Consider the following 19,694-nt stretch of genomic DNA (forward strand, 5'->3'; position numbering starts at 1 on the left):
CAGTTATCAATAAAATAGGTTTATTAAGATATTTTAAATAGGTTGATAAAAAAGATTTTACGACACCTTCTAACTTCCCTAAAAGCAACAGCAGTATTAATCAGGTATCTTCTATCATGACTAGTGATGATCGCCCATTACTTTGTCAAGCATTTAAAATGCCTAGATCTGTGCTGTTCACTGGGGATAAAAGAATGTGCACAATGGTTCCTATTTGCAAAGGGCTTACGAGTCTAAATGAGGAATGGAATAAGAACTGACACTTCACTGCACTGTGAAAAGCTGCACAGCTTTCCCAGAGTTTGGAGGGTCAGGAAGTGTACCATGGAGCTGAGTCCTCAAGGGTGAAGTGAAATCAAAAGAATTGGGGTGAAAACATTCAGGTAGGAGAGACAGCAAATATGAAGGCCTGCGATCCAGGAAAAAACCCCAAACAAAAACATGGTATCATCATAATACTAATCGCTAATATTTATTGAGTACTTAAGTGCCAAGTACTGTGCCAAGTGCATTATATGCATTTTAATTTAATCTTCACTATAACCTTATAGGTAAGGAGAATTATTTCTCCCATGTTCCACAGGAGGAAACTGAGGCACAGAGAGGTTAGGTGGCTGGGGAGGTCCTGACCAGGTCATGTAGAACTACAACACCACTTCATTTAGTACAAAGTGGAAAGCAACGAAGACTCTGAAGCAAGAGTGACCGACCCTATTTGCAATTTAGAAAGACGTATCTGATAATACTGTGAGGACAGACTCAAGAAAGATAATGCCAGCGGTACGAAGATGGGTTAGGACACTCCAATGCTCCAGGTTAGAAAAGATGAGGGCTTTGGGTATGGAGAAAAGGGGGCACATTTTAGGGATTCTAAGGAGGAAGAGCTCACAGGACAAGACCAAAAAGTAAATGCCCGCAAGGATCAAGACATAACTGAGTCTAGGGGACCCGTCTAATCCACAGGGTATGGTGGACAACGTGGCAAACAGGATGGGACCGTCTCAAGGGAGAAAACAGTGACTGTCATTGCAACTAGGTTTTCAGATCATACAATTTTTCAAAAGAACCTAGACATTTTAACTTTTATTTGCAATCTCCTAATTTTTAAATCCTCACAACCAACCCCAACATTTGAAAAACTCTCTCAAGGCCAAACAAAAGATGTTTGTAGAACCTAGTTCTGGGCCACCAATTTTGACCTCTGCAAAGGACAGGAAGAAAGCTGACTAAAATCACAAAGAACTGCTGGGCAGCAACTGAGGTCTCAGCTGAGATCCTGGACCACGGATTTCTAGTGGCACCACCCAGCAGCCAGGATGCAAGAGCAAAGAAAAAGGAGTCAGTGGTTTAGGCTTGGGGTTCTGCAACTGAATGGTTTGGAAAGCAAGGGGATTAAGGAGTTATACTATGAAATTTACATATATAATCTTCAATCCGCACAATAATCCCATAGCTGGTTATATTACCCCCAGTCTTATTATCCCCATTTCCCTGATAAGGAAACTTAGGAACTTGTCCATTATTATAGAGTTAATAAATTGTGTACGTGGATTTGAAGCGATCTAAAAACCCATGCTCTGTCCATATTGCACGTTGCCTCCCCACAAAAGGACTGTCTGAAAGAAGTGGAATGCACAGAAGCCAAGAAAGACTGACGGAATCTGATGGATTCTTTGGGTCAGCACATGCAAAGCCCGAGAGTCCCCTGGAGTGGGAAGCAGCACTGTTCCGCTTGCGTTACCCACCTTGGAGGGATTAGCCGGCAGCCGCAGGCAGAGGCCTTAGAGTCAGCAGCAACCGACAGATAATCGGCAAACATTTAGCCCTGAAGAGTCGAAAGGCCTCTAGTTCATGTGATGCTTTTTCTAAATCATCAAGTAAAGGAAAAAAGCATAACAAAGGACTACTTCAGAACCTTGGATACACAATATTATAGGGCAAAAAGGTCTGGGAACGAATCAAATCCCAAAGTAATGTGTAGTCAGTCACCAGGGTGGCGCCACTCTTCCTTTCTTCAGAATCTGTTTGCCCATCAGATGCTCATACTTTCCCACTCCTTAGCCCCCAAAAGCACGATGACAATTTTTTTTATATTGGGGAACAGTGTGTACTTCCAGGCCTTTTTTTTTTTTTCCCCAAGTCAAGTTGTTGTCCTTTCAATCTCAGTTGTGGAGGGTGCTGTTCAGATTCAAGTTGTTGTCCTTTCAGTCTTAGTTGTGGAGGGCGCAGCTCAGCTCCAGGTCCAGTTGCCGTTGCTAGTTGCAGGGGGCGCAGCCCACCATCCCTTGCGGGAGTTGAACCGGCAACCTTGTGGTTGAGAGGATGCGCTCCAACCAACTGAGCCATCCGGAGCTCAGCGGCAGCTCAGCTCAAGGTGCCAGTGTTCAATTTTAGTTGCAGGAGGCGCTGCCCACCATCCCTTGCAGGAGTCGTGGAATTGAACTGGCAACATTGTGGTTGAGAGCCCGCACTCCAACCAACTGAGCCATCCGGGAGGCAGCTCAGCTCAAGGTGCAGTGTTCAACCTTAGTTGCAGGAGGCGCTGCCCACCATCCCTTGCGGGACTTGAGGAGTTGAACTGGCAACCTTGTGGTTGAGCCCACTGGCCCATGTGGGAATCGAACAGGCAGACTTCGGAGTTAGGAGCATGGAGCTCTAACCGCCTGAGCCACCGGGCCGGCCCCACAATGACAATTTTTAAGAGCAAAAAGGAAGCTCAAAAATATAGACTGTAGGACTGACAGACTTTCACATTCCAAGCTGATCTAAAAACTAATTTGGATGTGGCTCCTATGAATAAAATTGCAGAAATTGTGGAAATTCTCCAAGACATATCTGGATAGAAATACGCTTCCAGATTTGCTCACTGCACTAGTTTAATGCTTATGGGAGAAGGAAAGGATTATAGGTTGCTAGAAATGTTTAAATATAAATGAAACGAGTAGAGGACAACAGGGGATAAGCATCAAGGGTACAATGCTGGACAGTCATCACAGATGTCATTATCTCCACTGTCAGGCAAGGAAAGAAGCCAGGTCTAGGACAAACAACCCAACTTAAGCAGGCTTACAAGATTTGGCACACATATGCCCAACCAGCGTATTTCCTAGAAGAATAGCTTATGATCTCTTTGTATTCTCCTATGATATTAAAAGGTTCTTCAAAAAAAGTATTAATTTAAGGACAGAAGCTTCTCTAGATGATAAAGGATCCGAGATACAGATCAGAAAACTCTCACTAAGGCACTGGCAAAAATCCTTCATGGAGTAATTTGCAAAATGAATTAAGAAGTCTGCCATGTTTTTCTGAAAGACTCTGGTACAATTTACACCTCCAACTGGTACTCAGAAGGGATAAAAATTGTTTCAACTGTCCTGTTTTGCGTTGTACTGAGGAACCACAATCATGGTAAAACCACTTTCTTTCTTGGTTCTTTCTGGAACATCTGAAAATGTATTAAAAATGCATTCTAGGGCAAAGACTCAAATGCTTTACAAGAGGCTGAAGGCAAAGGACCCCATCACTGCCTGAACCTTTCATCAGCATGAAATTTACCTCCCAGAAACAGTGTATGATAATCGCAATTCCCTCAAGGCCTCTACATTTCTATACTCCGTATGAGTTGACAGAAGTATATGAGAGTATTTATCCAGATATTTGGAAATGCATGCAGGCAACTTGACACCTTAACCTTCATGTTAGGCTCTTATGGACTGCTGGGCATTCTAACAGATCCTAGAATTTTTTTTTGAAAACCAGTAGGTTTCCCATGTAGTTCATAACTTTGCGGCTACTTAGGAGCCAAACTACTGATCTTACGGGGGAAAAAGATCATATGCCCTAACCTCAACATAATTACGTAAGTCAGCAGGTAGCTAAAATTAGGGAACAGAAAACTGGGCCAAGCTCAGTGACTGGCCAGAGCTGGCAAAGTCTGACAGGCTGGAATGATGGTTTTAAATTTCCTTTAATTAAAATGTTCTGATTACAGATCACCTTCAAAGGTCATCTGGTTTCTCAAGAATTGAGAGATTTTATTTTTTTCTTCCTTAAATTCTCCTAGAGCACCACCTAGGTAGTCTGATAAATAACGGCCACTTTTATCTACTATGACAGCAAGCGCTTAAAGGATCCCTTTCTGCGCTTTTAACAATAAAAAAACACTATAATATCTATTGTAAAGTTCTTAACTAAACAAGCGTAACACTAAAGTCATAAAATTTGCTCATATGACATCAAGCAATGGGAAGTAATAAAAATTTGTTTCTAGATAACACCTTCTGAAGAAAAGTAAACCAAAGTTCACAACTTAAAAAGTAGGGGAGGGGCAGCCAGTTGGCTCAGTTGGTGAGAGCGCAGTGCTGCTAACGCCAAGGTTGCTGGTCGGATTCCCACATGGGCCAGGGAGCTGCACCCTCCAAAACTAAATTGAAAACAACGATTTGACTTGGAGCTGATGGGTCCTGGAAAAACACACTGTTCCCCAACAAAATTTTTTTTTAAAGTAGGGGGAAAAGTGTTAATTGTATGTGCAGAGTAGCTGATGTCCAGAATATGTGAATACACTGAAACTGTCAAATAAGTGAGAATACAGGTCAAATAGGCGCTATCAAGAACCTGAACTGAGGGGCCAGCCCAGTGGCTCAGGCGGTTAGAGCTCCGTGCTCCTAACTCCTAAGGCTGCTGTTCGATTCCCACATGGGCCAGTGGACTCTCAACCACAAGGTTGCTGGTTCGACTCCCACAAGGGATGGTGGGCTGCGCCCCCTGCAACTAGCAACAGCAACTGGACCTGGAGCTGTGCTGCGCCCTCCACAACTAAGACTGAAAGGACAACAACTTGACTTGGAAAAAAGTCCTGGAAGTACACACTGTTCCCCAATAAAGTCCTGTTTCCCTTCCCCAATAAAATCTTAAAAAAAAAAAAAAAAGATTAAGTGCTTTAAAAAAAAAAAAAAAAAGAACCTGAATTGAACAGATGGTATCTGCACAATAAATGTGACTTTAAGTTTTCTGGAAGCCAAGATTAAAAGTCTAACAGAGAAACAAGTTGGGTCACGTATCATTTGTTTTCTGATGAAAGCTCACAAATTTATCTTCAGAGATAATTTTCCTGGAACTAAACATGAAGAACAATTTATCAGGAAGGTCCTTGTAGAAGGGCTGTGACCACTACCAGACTCTCCATTTCCAACCATGGCCTTGCCAAAGCTACAAATCCAGTTCACGTGGGTGCTTCTGCTGCCCCTCCACACCGACGTGGCTGACCTACTGCAGAGGTGGGGCCTGAGGAACGAGGTGCATGGTCCCAGGCCCTGCTTGTCTGCCCGGTGTAGCACTACCACATCTCACCCCATTCTAGCTCCTCTTGCTGCTCGCAGAAGTCCCAGCCTTATTAAAGTTGCAAGAAGGCTAGGACTACTTTTGGCCGCTTGCTTGCTACAAGTGTGTTAAAAAAAAAAAAAAAAGTGCCAGGAAAAGATGTCTTAAAATTAATAGGGGTGCCCAGTTAGCTCAGTTGGTTAGAGGGTGGTGCTAACAACACCAAGGTTGCCGGTTCGATTCCCACATGGGCCACTGTGAGTTGTGCCCTCCTTAAAAAAAGAACACAAAAAACAACAACAACAACGAAAAACACTAATAATACTATCCACCCAGATCTCGATTCCAAATACCATTCTTCAATAAAAGGAATCAGGAGAAATGGCTGATCCCAGAACTGAGGTTGGAAACATGTAAGATGAGCCTGGAGCATCTCATAGTGCTAAAAAATAAGGAAGTGTTCAAAATACAAAACAAAACAAAAACCAAGAAAGAGAACATGTCAAAGGGACACAAGAGCCAAATGAAACAGCTCCCAATAGCCAAAGCTAAAATAATTTGAGTAACAAAATTACGTAGCATTGGGTTGTAATCCAAAGTATAAAATAAATATCCATGAATCCATACGGATATAAGTTAAACAAACAAACAAGGAAGAAGAGACAAGTCTGTGCAGAAGACTCAGTGGGAAGTCAAGTCTGAGTCCCCTCCTGAAGTATGGGCGACATCCACAGTGACTTCCTTCCGAAGAGCACAGTATGGAAAGGGGAGAACCTGGCAGAGGAGAAACCTGATAAACGCTACCTCAGCAGATGGATCAAGGTCATATCAACAGTAATAAACCATGCTGATCGCATGTACCCTTGATATGATGTGATGAAAATGGCGTTTTATGTCTGTAGTCTTCCTCCCCCAAACCCATAATCAGTTTTACCATGAGGAAAAACATCAGCTAATTCCCAATAGAGGGGTACCCCATAAAGGACTTGACCAGTACTCCTCAAAACTCACAAAGTTGCCAAAAACAATTAAGTCTGAGAAACTGTCATACTCTAAAAGAGCCCTAAGAGACATGAATAAACGTAATATATTCCAGGATGGGACCTTGGAACAGAAAAAAGGACATGAGGCCAAAACTAAGGAAATCTGAGTAAGTGCAGACTTTAGATAATAATGTGTTAATACTGGTTCATTCGGTGTGACAAATGTACCACACTAACCTGTTAACAGTAGGGGAAACTAGATATGGAGTACACGACAGCTGTACTATCTTCATTGTTTTTCTGTAAATCTAAAACTGTCCTAAAATAAAAAGTTTATTTAAAAAATACTGTCCAAAAGGATTAAGTCAAACACACATACATATATACACACACACATATCGCAATTCTCAAATGTACAGTCTACTCAGAGCAAAGCAAGCAAACGAGCATTTTCACATACTTTTTATGAAGTATTACGCAAACTGAATTTGGACAAGTCTACACAGCTACTCCTGTAAAATGACACACAATCCATGGGGGAGGTGGCAAGTCTGTGTCTCCTTATTGGCACAGGCCACACACTGCTTTCATTTGCTGAATCAGCTCCACACCCCACCAGTCCAAGAATGTGTTTTTAAAAGAAAAACACTTCTTTTCCAAGAGTGCTACTATAGCAGCAGAGGGCAATCAGCTAGCGGCTTTAGTGTAGTTGGTAAAAATCTGAAGATGTCATTTCCTTCAAATAGGCTCCTACCTGCTCTCTGTCTTCCTTGGGGTTATTCAGTCTGTGGTATAATACTGAAAAGACAATGTATGTCCATATTATTTTAAGGATAACCACCCATCTTGCAGCTCCTGAATGACTAACCCAGGAATTCAGAAACAGCCAGTCCCTTGTGGAAGCTCCACACAATGAATAAAAATGAACTGAAACAGAAACACGTAGCCTTTTCTCCTTTTGAGAAACATACAGCACAGTAGTCAGACTAAAGGTTCTAGAGTCAGACCTCAGGTCTGTGTTCGAGTAACAACTGTGCCACTTACTAGCTGTAAGGCCTTGGGTATGTTCCTTATTTTCTCTGTGCCTCACAAGCAAAATAAGGACAATAGTACGAACTTCATGAGACTACTGTAACGATTAAATTTAATGCAGGTAAGGTGCCAGGAACAGTGTGTGGAACATGGTAAGTAATCAATGTTATGATTGTCATTGTTAGCATTCTTGTTATTATGATAACTGGGTGTCAATGATAACTCAGAACTCCACAAACATTTAGGTCACTAACTAGACTTCCAACCTAACAGCACTAATAGATGGTAAACTCAATAAAGTACACTGCGTTGACTAAACCCAGGGATGATTAGGGCCCAAATGGTTATTGCATGGAAACAGAAAGAAAAAGACAGGTGAACTCTCAAGGCAGCACTAGCAAGATTTAGAAACTGGAGGGTAACAAAATGCCTAACAAAGCAGGTCTTCAACGAAAACTTGAGCGGCTAACAAGGGAAAGCAAGAAACACAAGACGACTCCAGTATTTCCTGCATGTGTTTTCTAACCTAATAAGTAATAAACTACATGAAGGACCAAAAGATACTAGGTTGGGGTGAAGGAAGAGAGAATGTGTGTGCCTATAGATCAGGGGTTGTGGGTCTATACGCTTCATTTGGTTAAGAGTTCACAAGTGACTCTTACACCATAGAGTCTATTACTGTAAGACATAAAAGAGCAGGGAAAACACCAAATCACTGTAGTTTTAGTCTAGAAAAATAGTAGTATCAGCAATACCTTCAAAAGACTACAAGTCACCACTGTTCTCGAACATGAGGTACATAGGAAATTCCATGAGAACCAATGAATTTACCCTGATCTTTCAAACAAGAGCAAATACCAAGTCCAAGTCTATCAACTGCATCCCTGAAATCAAAGGATCACATCTAGATTTAACCCAGAACAAAGTCAAATTTAGGCCACAAGCAGCATTTAGCAACACTAAATTCTTTCCAATTTCCAACACAGTTCAGCGATGGCACAGCACAGCACCGAAGCACTGCTTAAAGAGGCTTGGAGAAGTGTTCACAACTAGAAAGGGAAAATTTCCAGGCACTGGTATGCTTCTGGATAGAGGCTCTCTTCCTGCTTCTATCAGCATGTGCTACATTAACTCAGCAAAGGCCCTACGTCACACTTGACGGGGGTGGGGAGAGCTGGGGAGAAGGAGGAAGGGAGGGGAATGAGAAGGAAAGACCAGTTGTTGCCCTAACAATACTACTGCGGGGGTGAAGCCAGATCAAATGTTTTTTTTCATACTGTTCCAAAGTTATTTACGGTAAAAACCTCCAGCGTGACCCTTTTAGGCACAAACAAAGCCTTGTTCTTTCTTAACAACTAGTCCCTTGATTTTCCTACGCGTTATGCAGAACAATGAGGTTGGGGCACAGGATAAAGCAGATGACATCAACCTCCCTCAAGTCAGAGGCTTGTTTGGGAGCCCAAATTCTGGTTTGTGGCCAGCTGGCTGACTTCACAGAGGGCTCTACTGTCCAGACTGCCAGGCTGCGTATGCGTATGTGGGCAATGGCTCAGGACCAACCACCAGTCAGCAATTCACACAAGAAACACCATAGAGACACTGCCCTCCCCAGTACATTACCTCTATAAATCCGTTTTCCTAGAAACTAGACTCAGTCTTCAGAAGTCATCATAACGATATGGTGTAGCAATTTCAAATTCTAAGCAGCCCCCTTTCTCTTTATCAGTTCAAAGCAGAGATGGCTGAGGACAACTTCATTGAATAGGAGAGATTTAAATGATGTATCATATTGTTTAGTTTTTATGGAGAAGGAAACACACGGTCAAGTTTAATTTGTTTTTTGGGTTTTTTTGGTGCTTTTTTTTTAAGGAGGGCGCAGCTCACAGTGGCCCATGCGGGGGTTGAACGTGCAACCATGGTGTTATTAGCACCGTGCTCTGACCAACTGAGCTAACCGGCCACCCCAAGGTCAAGTTTAATTTAAAGCTAGAAATTTTGGATATAATACAGAAAGAAACTAGATTTTAATTCTATTAAATGTTACTGTAACATTAACCTTAGCCTTCTGTTCTAAAGGCTTCTGTACTAAGTCATCTATTTATTGACCTGCTTCTAACCCACTGGACAGTAGTCACATCAAATGTAAATTTGAAAAAGACATATTCCTCCCAACAGAAAAAGATCAGCCCTCAGTACAGACACCATAATAATAAGCTGATATACAATTGTCCCAAATAAAATCATCTCAAAACTATACCATATATACAAAGGGTGCCAAAAAAATGTATACACATTTTAAGGAAAAAACTGGATTAAAATTGCAATACAATGAATGACACTAATATTCATTTGATTAACGCCATCTTTTGTGCGCACGTCATACTACACATTGCTATCGTAATTCAATTCAACTTCAAAAAATAATACATAGATGACATCTCTTAAAATGTGTACATTTTTTTGGCACCCCCGGTATATACATATACAGCCACATACATATATGTGTATCTTTTATCTTTTCATACAGCTTTTTGTGTGGGGGGAGTTATAACTTTTTCCAACTGCTAAAATGCTTCTTGATAATTTTTAGGCTGAAATTGTGATAGGCCTATGACTCAAGGCTGAATTCTTCAAATGATCTGTTTGGCCTTTCTCATCTATAAGCTAATTGGGAAAGATCGGGACCATAACTGCCTAAATATGCAAAAAAATAATCTCATTTTAGCAAAATGAGTTGTTAATTAGCATTAGCACTCTTGAAAACTGGCAATGAAAAAAATTAGACCAATTAAATTATTTGGAAGAAGGTGAAAAAGTATAAATGACTTAAATTATTACTATCAAGTATTTCTTTTCTGTCTAGTGCTAATTACCATATTCTGCCGTGTATAATGTGCACTTTTTTGCCCACATTTGTGAGGGAAAAATAAGGATGCGCATCATACATGGGTAGTGCTAATTCCGTATCTATATAAATGTTTTAATTCTTTTATTTGTGCTTATGAGTTAAAAGAGCAACACTAGAAATCAATAATGATATCTGTATGCAAAATAATACTCTGGAATATAACAGGTTTTGTTGAACTTATGACAAACTTGCAACGATTAAGAGTTCTTGGCCTTCTACTGTGTTTCCCCGAAAATAAGACCTAGCCGGACAATCAACTCTAATGCTTCTTTTGGAGCAAAAATTATAGTAGAATATATTTATAATAAAATAAGACTGCGTCTTATATTAATTTTTGCTCCAAAAGATGCATCAGAGCTGACTGTCCAGCTAGGTTTTATTTTGCAGGAAACACGGTATGATATGTAAATATCGTAAATTGGTTACCAGTACATAAAGTTTCTTGTACCTTGTATCTGTTCTTGTGTTTTGTAATTATTTGTTACATAAAATTTATTATACCATAATGTTAAAAAGTAAATGCTAAAATTCCTTTATAATACAAAAACAAGTACCTAAATGTAAACAAATAAAAATTTGAATTAAAAAATTAGAACGAAAGATTTTTTCCTCTGACAGTTTGGGCCAAAAACGTGGTTGCGCATTATACACAGGAGCGCGTTACACATGGCAAAAGACAGTATGTCCTCACAGTTGCTTTCTCTTTTTCTGTAATCTCTTTCCAAAGTATAAATCACCCTTAGACAACAAATCATCTCATCCCCTAAAATTAATTAATCCTCGAATTTTCACTATTAACAAGCATTCTAAATAATAAGTGACACTGGAGCCTATTAAACTATTATGGTATCATCTAGTCTTCATGCAAATGTGGTTTTCAATTCAAAATCAACGCGATTCTGAGTCCCTACAACAGGCTTTTATTATGAACCTGAAGCAATGAGGAAATGTCTACATTCACTATGAATGATAAATCGATACTTCCCACTTTAATTTTGTGCAACAAAGTCTTTAAATATGATACTATTTAGCCATTTAGCCTGGTTTAGCCTCATTTTGTGAAATGAGTAAGGAAGGGTGGTATGGATCAACTCAACTGGAAATCGCAACACAAAATACATCTCAATAGAGGCCTGAAAGAGAAATCTGCAGCAGAGCCCCTCCCACCCATTATTTCAATCCTTCTCTGTTCCAAGAGGCTTTCTCTGACTACTCAAATACTCTTTATCCCACCAATCATTACCTACCCCTACTGCATGATTTTTCCTTATGGTACTTATCACTACTTCAAATTGTGTGTATTTTTTAAAACTCGCTTTCTGTCTGTTCCCCACCAGAGTTTAAGGACCTTGTCTGCTGTTAATCTCTATATTGCCAGCTATGTCTGGCATATATTAAATATTAAGTATTTATTGAATGAATGGGAGAATCACAAACAAAACACTCAGAATTCCTCTCATTAAAATATTCTTTATCTGGTCACTGCATCGATATTTAGGGCAGGAAGTCAGATTAGCAATTCAATTTTCACTCAATAGAGGAAAGAAAAGACTACTAACTTCTCTGGCCCACCATAATGAACCCTGTGCAATAAAGCACCCATCTCTTGGTCCTTCTAACAATTTTATAAGCTCTATCATCCCCATCTTACAGATAAGGGGCCCAAGGAGGGTCAAGTAACTCCCCCAAGACCATACTCCCTGTAAGTGGTGGATCTGCTGGGATTTGAACTCAAATCTGATTCCTAATCTAGGCTCTTTCTACTACACCACGGGGCAGATCAATAAGACAGGTATTTAACTCACTTGTACAATGTGCACATAGAACACGAAACTAAAGACACAACGACGAATAAGACATTGAGGAGTTCACAAAGCAAGCACCCACTACATGAAAAGTGCCATGTCAAATATGACACAATGGAAGCAGATGGGGGGGGAGTACAGGCAAAGACTGGTCCCAATTAAGAGAACATTGTATTCAAAGAACTGCTAGGTGTTCAGTACCACGAGATGGGAGTAGGAGGACCGAAGTGAGGAGGAAGGGCATGGGAAAGATCAGAGATGAGGCTAGGACCGTGGCAATTCATTTGTTCATTCATTACTTACGTTGAGGTCCTACTATATGCCAGGCACTGTATTAGACACAGGTATTTCAATGAGGAATAAAACAGTCTCTGCTCAGGGCGCTTACAGTCTATCTGAGGAGATGGGTAAACATACAACTATAGCATAGAGTGATATATAACACTGATGTATTGATTGGACATTAAGGGGTCCTGGACAGGAAGAAAGTAAATTAGGTCAATCAAGGCACTACATTCCAAAGACCCTTCTAAGAGAGACTGTCTCATTCAGAGCAACAACTAAAGCGAAGCCCAGTTGGCCAGGCTTTACACTACACAAAGTCTCCAGTTCTCCTTCCAACCTCAACACAAACCAGAACTGCTTGAACCAGAGGTAGACATATGACCACAGAGAAGACCTAGAAAGTGTCCTGGCAGAAAAGGAGCTGAACCAATCAGATTCATGCATCCAGGAGTTGCACTTCAGAAGCTGAAGTGATGCATAGAAAGAATCCTTGAGGCAGAGTCTGGACCACAAGTGGTCAAAATTTAAGAGAAAGCAGAACTAAGTGAACAGATGCTACAAAAAAGGTTGTAAACTGTGGTAAGGGGTTGGATCATGCCCACAAATGTATTCTGTGGTCTGCACAGTATATTAAATTTTTGAAAATGACACCTAGCTTGTGGTCTCTAAAATAGCACTCCCCACAAAAAGGAACCAGAACTCCTTGGAGGAATAGCTGCTTCCAGATCAGAAGTTCGACATACAAAAGATGAGCCTATGCCATCTTATTGTTCCACAAAACAGGGAAGCTATCAAAGCTTAATGGGATTGTGTCAAAAGAATATGGGAGCCAGAGACAGTGTGAGCATAAAGAACGAACGCAATTGACTAAACCAATGACTCTAAAAACTGAAACAAACAACAAAAACACGGTGTCAGAATAATAGTTAACTCTTTGGACTACGCTGCAAATGACAGACAACAATTCCTTACTCTGAAAAATGTCAATTAAAATTCTGCATTCTTCCTGCCTTTCCGGTGTGAATTATAAATTTCAGGGTGACCAAATGGTCTTAACTGATGAATTCTTTAAGAATAATTCCAGCTAAAAATATGGAAGGAATAATAGAATTAGAAAATCGTTTCACAACCTTAATGAAACAAATTCACACAACAGTCATCAATAGATTCTTAAGAGAAAAAATAACGGGAAGCTTTATAACTGAGGCTTCAGGTTGTTACCACGTTGGTAGGCAAAGTAATGGCACCTCCCCCCAAATGTCCACATCCTAATTTCTAGAATATGTTATCTTACATGGCAAAATAAATTTTAAAGATGGGATTGAATTAAGGATCTTGAGATATGAAGATTACCACAAGGGTCCTTATAAGGAAAAGAGGGGAAGCAGGAGAATCAAAAAAGGAGATGACAGGCAGCTGATGGCTCAGTTGGTTAGAGCGCGAGCTCTCACAAGGTTGCTGGTTCAATTCCCGCATGGGAGGGTGGGCTGTGCCCCCTGCAACTAAGATTGAAAACGGTGACTGGACTTGGAGCTCAGCTGCGCCCTCCACAAATAGATTGAAGGACGACTTGACTTGGAGCTGATGGGCCCTGAGAAACACACTGTTCCCCAATAAAAAATTAATTAATTAATTAAAAAAGGAGATGAGGTGATGGAAGCAAAGGAGGGAGAGATAGGTGGGAGAAAAAGATTTGCAGATATTATGTTACTATGGAAGGCGTCACCTCTAGAATGCAGGTGCTCTCTAGAAGCTGAAAAAGGCAAGGAAACTAATTCTCCTCTAGAGACTCCTCATAAAATGAGAAGGAACACAGCCTGCTGACACCTTGATTTTGGGACTTCTAACCTCTAGAACTGTAAGACAAATGTGTTTTGTTTTAACTCACTAAGTTCGTGGTAATTTGTCACAGCAGCAGTAAGACACTGTATCATGGTATTTCAGTCCTGACACTAATACACACCGGAACACACTGATCAATCTTAGCAGCACTTATGGGGCACAAAAAGTACTCCTATGTGGTCTGCCATGGGGCCACATCAAATACACAAAACCACCCAAAAAGATAAAGCTGAATCTAATTACATCTTCACATTTGATTTCTTTTTTAAGAAACATGTGGGACAGGACTGGTTAAACGACACCTCAAGGAAGCAAATGGACAAATCCAAAATGTAGGTCATTCTTTAAGGACAACTGACTTCAACAATACAACCGCAAGCATTAAAAATGGAGGGAGAGTGGATTGCTCTAAAGAAACTTGAGAGATAAAACAAATTAATTTTAAATAGATTTTTTTTTAATTTATTAGGGAATATTAGGGAACAGTGTGTTTCTCCAGGGCCCATCAGCTCCAAGTCGTTGTCCTTCAGTCTAGTTGTGGAGGGCGCAGCTCACTGGCCCATGTGGGAATTGAACCAGCAACCCTGTTGTTCAGAGCTCGCGCTCTAACCAACTGAACCATCTGGCCGCCCCTTAAATAGATATTTTTGAGACAAGTGAAGAAATCTGAATATGAATTGGGTATTATTAGATGGCACTGAGGAATTATTGTTAATTTAGTGAGGTGTGATTATAACCACATAACACTGTGATTATGTTCATATTTTTTAAGAGATTCATGTAGTATGCAGGACTGAAATACCATGATATCTGAGATTTACTTTAAAACAATTCAGCATAAAACGAGCAGAGGGAAGAAGCAGTTAAAATGAACCAAGTGTGGCAAGATCTTAGAAACTCAGTAATGTGTATGTGGTGGACTGACCATACTCTTCTCTATAAAACTGAAAACAAAACAATGCCAGAACCAATGTGAATTAGTTGGTACATTTAAAAAATCAGGAGCTTTTGCATCAAAATCTGGATTTCTGATTTCATTTGAAAAAGCAAATATGACAACAAGGCCCATGTCAGAGATAAGTACTGGCCATTCCATGTTAACAGCTTCCACTGCTCCCAATTATCCCTTTATCAGCACTGCTACCGTTTTTCCTTATACCTGGCCCAATTCATTCATATGTTATCTACTTGATATTTGGGTTTAGGAGCCCAGGAGTAGTCTGATTAGCTGGTTAGCAGCAAGAGAACAGAGCAGACAAGATGGGGCAACTGAGTAATGACAAAATGCTACCATGTTTCCCCGAAAATAAGACGTAGCCAAACCATCAGCTCTAATGTGTCTTTTGGAGCAAAAATTAATATAAGACCAGGTCTTATTTTAATATAAGAGCCGGTTTTATATAATATAAGACCGGGTCTTACAAGATCCGGTCTTATATAAGACTGGGTCTTATATTAATTTTTGCTCCAAAAGACGCATTAGAGCTGATGGTCCGGCTAGGTCTTATTTTCGGAGAAACACGTTATGTAGATAAATAGACTCTGCTGTTAAGGCCCCTTCCACAGTTCTGGATACAGATATAATTCCCATAAAGCCATGCTATGCTACGCTTCCTGTATTTATTAAGTGCTTACTAGAAGCAAGGCAGTATGACTGACATTCTGGAAAACATGAACATGAAACTATGATAATTCCTGCCCTCAGGATACTAACAGTTTAATAAAGAAGACAAGGTATAAACATAAGTGGTTACAATGTAAGATGAAAATAAGTGAGTTTAGGGGACTGTTCAGGGTAGCTTATTATGTAAAATGCAAAATGGGGAGTGACAAAGTATACAAAGTTTCAGGAACAGACCATGAAGAGCACTGTAGAGCCTGTTGGGAAATTTAAACTTTATCGGATGAGCAATACTAAGCCACTAAAGGGTTTTAAAATATAAGTACAAATCAGAGGGGGCAACACTGGAGATGAGAGCAGTCTCTTTCATTGCTCAAATTCTATGCACTATATCCTTAGAAGAGCCAGAAGCATGACCCCCAAAACACTGTACCTAAGCCTCTAAAATTGTGTCACCATGGCATTCTTCGCCAAGCATTAGTTTGGTACCTGAAGAGAATAATAAAAGGATGGGTCACTGAGCAATAGCCCTGAAAATAGTGTGTGTCTCCCAAATAAAGTATAAGTAAATTGCATCTATTACCATTACTAGGTTCCAATATCGTAAACATAAATTATGGCCATCTTATACCTCAGTCTATTAAAAGGTAAAAATGTTTTTTTCCTATTTAGTCTAAGACCCATTCTGTTAAAAACAAAAACAAAACCACCTGCTTACTGTAAATGAATAAAATTACCTAAAACACAATCAATCGTGACTGACATCAAATTATACTACGTTTCAAAAATTGCTCTGGTCAGCCTAATGGCAAAATGGGAGCAAACTGGCCTTATGGTAGTAGTTGTCACCATCCTAGAGTATCGTTGAAACATAAAACTTAGTCAAGTCCAGACTCTGGGGTACCAGAAAGTAAAGGACTAGAGACTGAGACCATTTAGTGACCAGTGATCAACGTTAACCAATCACAAATAAATTGGAGAGAATCAAATTGCAGCACTTTTCTTTCACCTTACTCAACTCAAACTAAGAATCAATTCCAGCTCTGACACCAGTTTATTCTACTACCTCTCTGAGCCTCAGTTTCCTTCTGTGTAAAATGAAGCTAACAGTACCTCCTTCACAGGAGTGTACAAACTAAATGGTAATGTATGTAAAGCAGCACAACACCTGACACACAGCAAATGCTCAATAAATAATAGGTTTCATTATTCACAGTAAGCTTCAATGCCTCCATTATCTTCTTGCAGCATCAACGTGTCTTCGGACGCAATCCCCACAAATAACAACATCCAAAGACTTCTTTGGAGAAGCAAGTTACGCAGATCAAGGCACCTAGGACCAAAGCAGGTACAGGGCGCTGACAACGACCAAAGTCGAGGCTGCACCAGCTCAGCTGTCACCACATCCGCTAAGGCCTCGCAGCCCTTCTGTGGGTTCCCCAGCACTGGCGCCCAGCCCCGCCCCAAAAACGCCAACCAGCGGAGTGAGGGGGCGGTCTCGACAGCGCGCCCTTCGCGCTCCAGGGAGGCCAGGCCGCCCTTCGGGCCTCCGCCGGCCTGACCTCCCTTCCCCATCCTAAGCCTTCCCTCGCCTACGCGTGCGGTCTTCCCTCTCCGTCCCGCCCAGTGCCGCACCTTGAGGTGGGTGCGCAGGCCGCCAGCGCCCCCAGACTGGTCGGTGATCTCGTATGCGCCCGTCACCAGCAGGTCCTTATGGATCTCTTCCCGGAGGCACTTGCGGGAGTTAAGCGGCAGATGGAAGGAGATGGCGAAGACCGAGCTGGGACCAAGCAGGAATAAAAGCAGCAACGCTAACTGACAAGGGCCACGCCGGGCTTGTGGGCCAGACAAACCAGACATGGTGCCGGAGACTGTTCGCCACCCCCGGCCTCTACGGCGCCGGAACCGGGAGGGCCCACGTGACTCACCTCTGGCCTACCAATGCTGCCGGCGCCATTTTGGAGACTGGCAAATAGACGAAGAATACATAGTAAATGTTTTAAAAAGGAAGAAAAGCTATAATTCCACGTCACATCCACAAGTTACCGTGGTTAAATAAGACCTTTTATAAGTTTTCCGCAAAATTTTTATTTTTGTTGCGTTCGGTCACTGCCCAGTCGGCCATAGCAAGTAAGGGCAACCCTGGAAGTAATTCTCCTTTAATTTGCGGAAGTAGTGCCAGTAAGTGTTAAGGTAGGTGATACCATAGCAACCAAGCCCCAATAGGAAACAGCCACAAGGCCCTTCGCTGAGCCATCCGGCAGCCACGGAGGCGCTCTGGGCTGGAGCGGAAGCGGAGGCTTCACAATCACCGGGCCCTGCCGCCTTGTGTGACGACTGGGACATAGAGCATTTCAGAGGAAAACTTCGAGGGGCTGAGCGGAAAGATTCTTATTTGTCTGTGAGGCGAGCGGGAGTCTGTGCCTCAAAGAAGGTGTGGACGTCACCTGGTGAATGTGAGCTGGGCAGGCGGCCAGTTCATGCTCCCCAGCAGGGTATTTGGATTGGAGTAACTGTTTGCTTTCTAAATGTGCATCTTATTTAGCAAACATTGAGCGCCTGCTATGCTAGGTAATATTCAAACGAAATTTGGATTTTGTATTTAAATTGAATAAAAGACTGTGTTTTAGTCCAGTCTGAGACATGGACCTAATGCTTAAGAATTGTCAAAGGAAGGCAGTATTTGTGTGTTTTAAATGCAGAACCATTTTACAAATCAAATTGGCTAGTCTATAGGAAGCAAATTTACACGACAATCATTCATGCTTTTGTTTAACAAGTATTTATTGAGTACCTACTATGTGCCAGACACTATACCATGCGTGTGTACCAACATATTTATTGATTTAACAAACCTGTATTGGGATGCTATCAAATATTCAGGGCTGAAGACAATATGAAGAATTAAAAGGAATACACAACAGCCTGTGTTTGGAATCATCTACTTTGATTAATGTTTACTGGGCATCTACAGAAATACCCCTGAAGACGACTCCTTTGCTCTTGGTAATTTAAATGATTGTGCTATATTTATAACTCCTTTCAATCCAGCTAGTTCTTCTCCTTCTCCTTGGAACTGAAATAAACAAGAACAAATATAAAGGAGCTATAAAAGCATATTAGAATTTGACATGCCATTTAATAATTATGTTATGAGGTGTCCACTTAGGAACACTTAGTTTGATTATTTTATCCCTGACCTAAGATAAGATTGCTAGTCTAGTCAGTACATCCTGATAATTTGCTGTGGCCTTTTCCTTGCAGTGTAGGGACTCTGTACCAAGAAGTTATCTAACTCATTGTTTACTCTCAGCCCTGAGGCTGCTCTGACTGACCCTTAGCAAGAGATTTGCGATCTGTAAAATAGCTGTGTGGGTTTTTTCCCCTCAAATTTTTATCTTACATTTATATAATAGCTCTACGTTTTAAAATATTTTCAGGGGGCGGCCAGTTAGCTCAGTGGGTTAGAGTGCGGTGCTCTTAACAACAAGATTGCCGGTTCGACAACTAGATTGAAACAACTGCTTGGCTTGGAGCTGATGGGTCCTGGAAAAACACACTTAAAATAAATAAAAGTTAAAAATATTTTTTTTTTCAGCGGGGTGGCTGGTTAGCTCAGTTGGTTAGAGCATGGTGCTGATAGTACGAGGTTGCCGGCTTGATCCCTGCATGGGCCACTGTGAGCTGCGCCCTCCTTAAAAAAAAAATATATATATATATATTTTCACATATATTATCTCATTTGACATTTCCCAAAACCGTGTGACATAGGCTGGGCAAGTTCATTTCACAGATAAGGAAACTGAGGTTCTGAGAGGCCCAAATTCCCATAGTTTAAAAGTGACAAAGTCAGACTGAAGGCCTGAGCCTTCTTCAGGAAGTCACTATTATTTATT

At 41.1% G+C, this 19,694-nt stretch overlaps 1 protein-coding gene across 1 annotated transcript in view; it reads right to left on the bottom strand.

The window, feature by feature from the left end:
* The window catches only part of TMED10 (transmembrane p24 trafficking protein 10), a 37,013-nt gene extending 19,306 nt beyond the window's left edge, over positions 1–17,707 (bottom strand). Inside the window, exon 1 of the mRNA XM_019733650.3 lies at positions 17,434–17,707. Coding sequence (XP_019589209.1) covers positions 17,434–17,658 — 225 coding nt within the window. The 5' untranslated portion in view covers positions 17,659–17,707. The remainder of the gene's footprint in view (positions 1–17,433) is intronic.
* Between the last annotated feature and the right edge of the window lie 1,987 nt (positions 17,708–19,694).

This window comes from Rhinolophus sinicus, chromosome 3 (genome assembly GCF_057876585.1).
Source record: "Rhinolophus sinicus isolate RSI-liver-muscle chromosome 3, RSI-T2T, whole genome shotgun sequence".
NCBI classification, from domain to species: domain Eukaryota; kingdom Metazoa; phylum Chordata; class Mammalia; order Chiroptera; family Rhinolophidae; genus Rhinolophus; species Rhinolophus sinicus.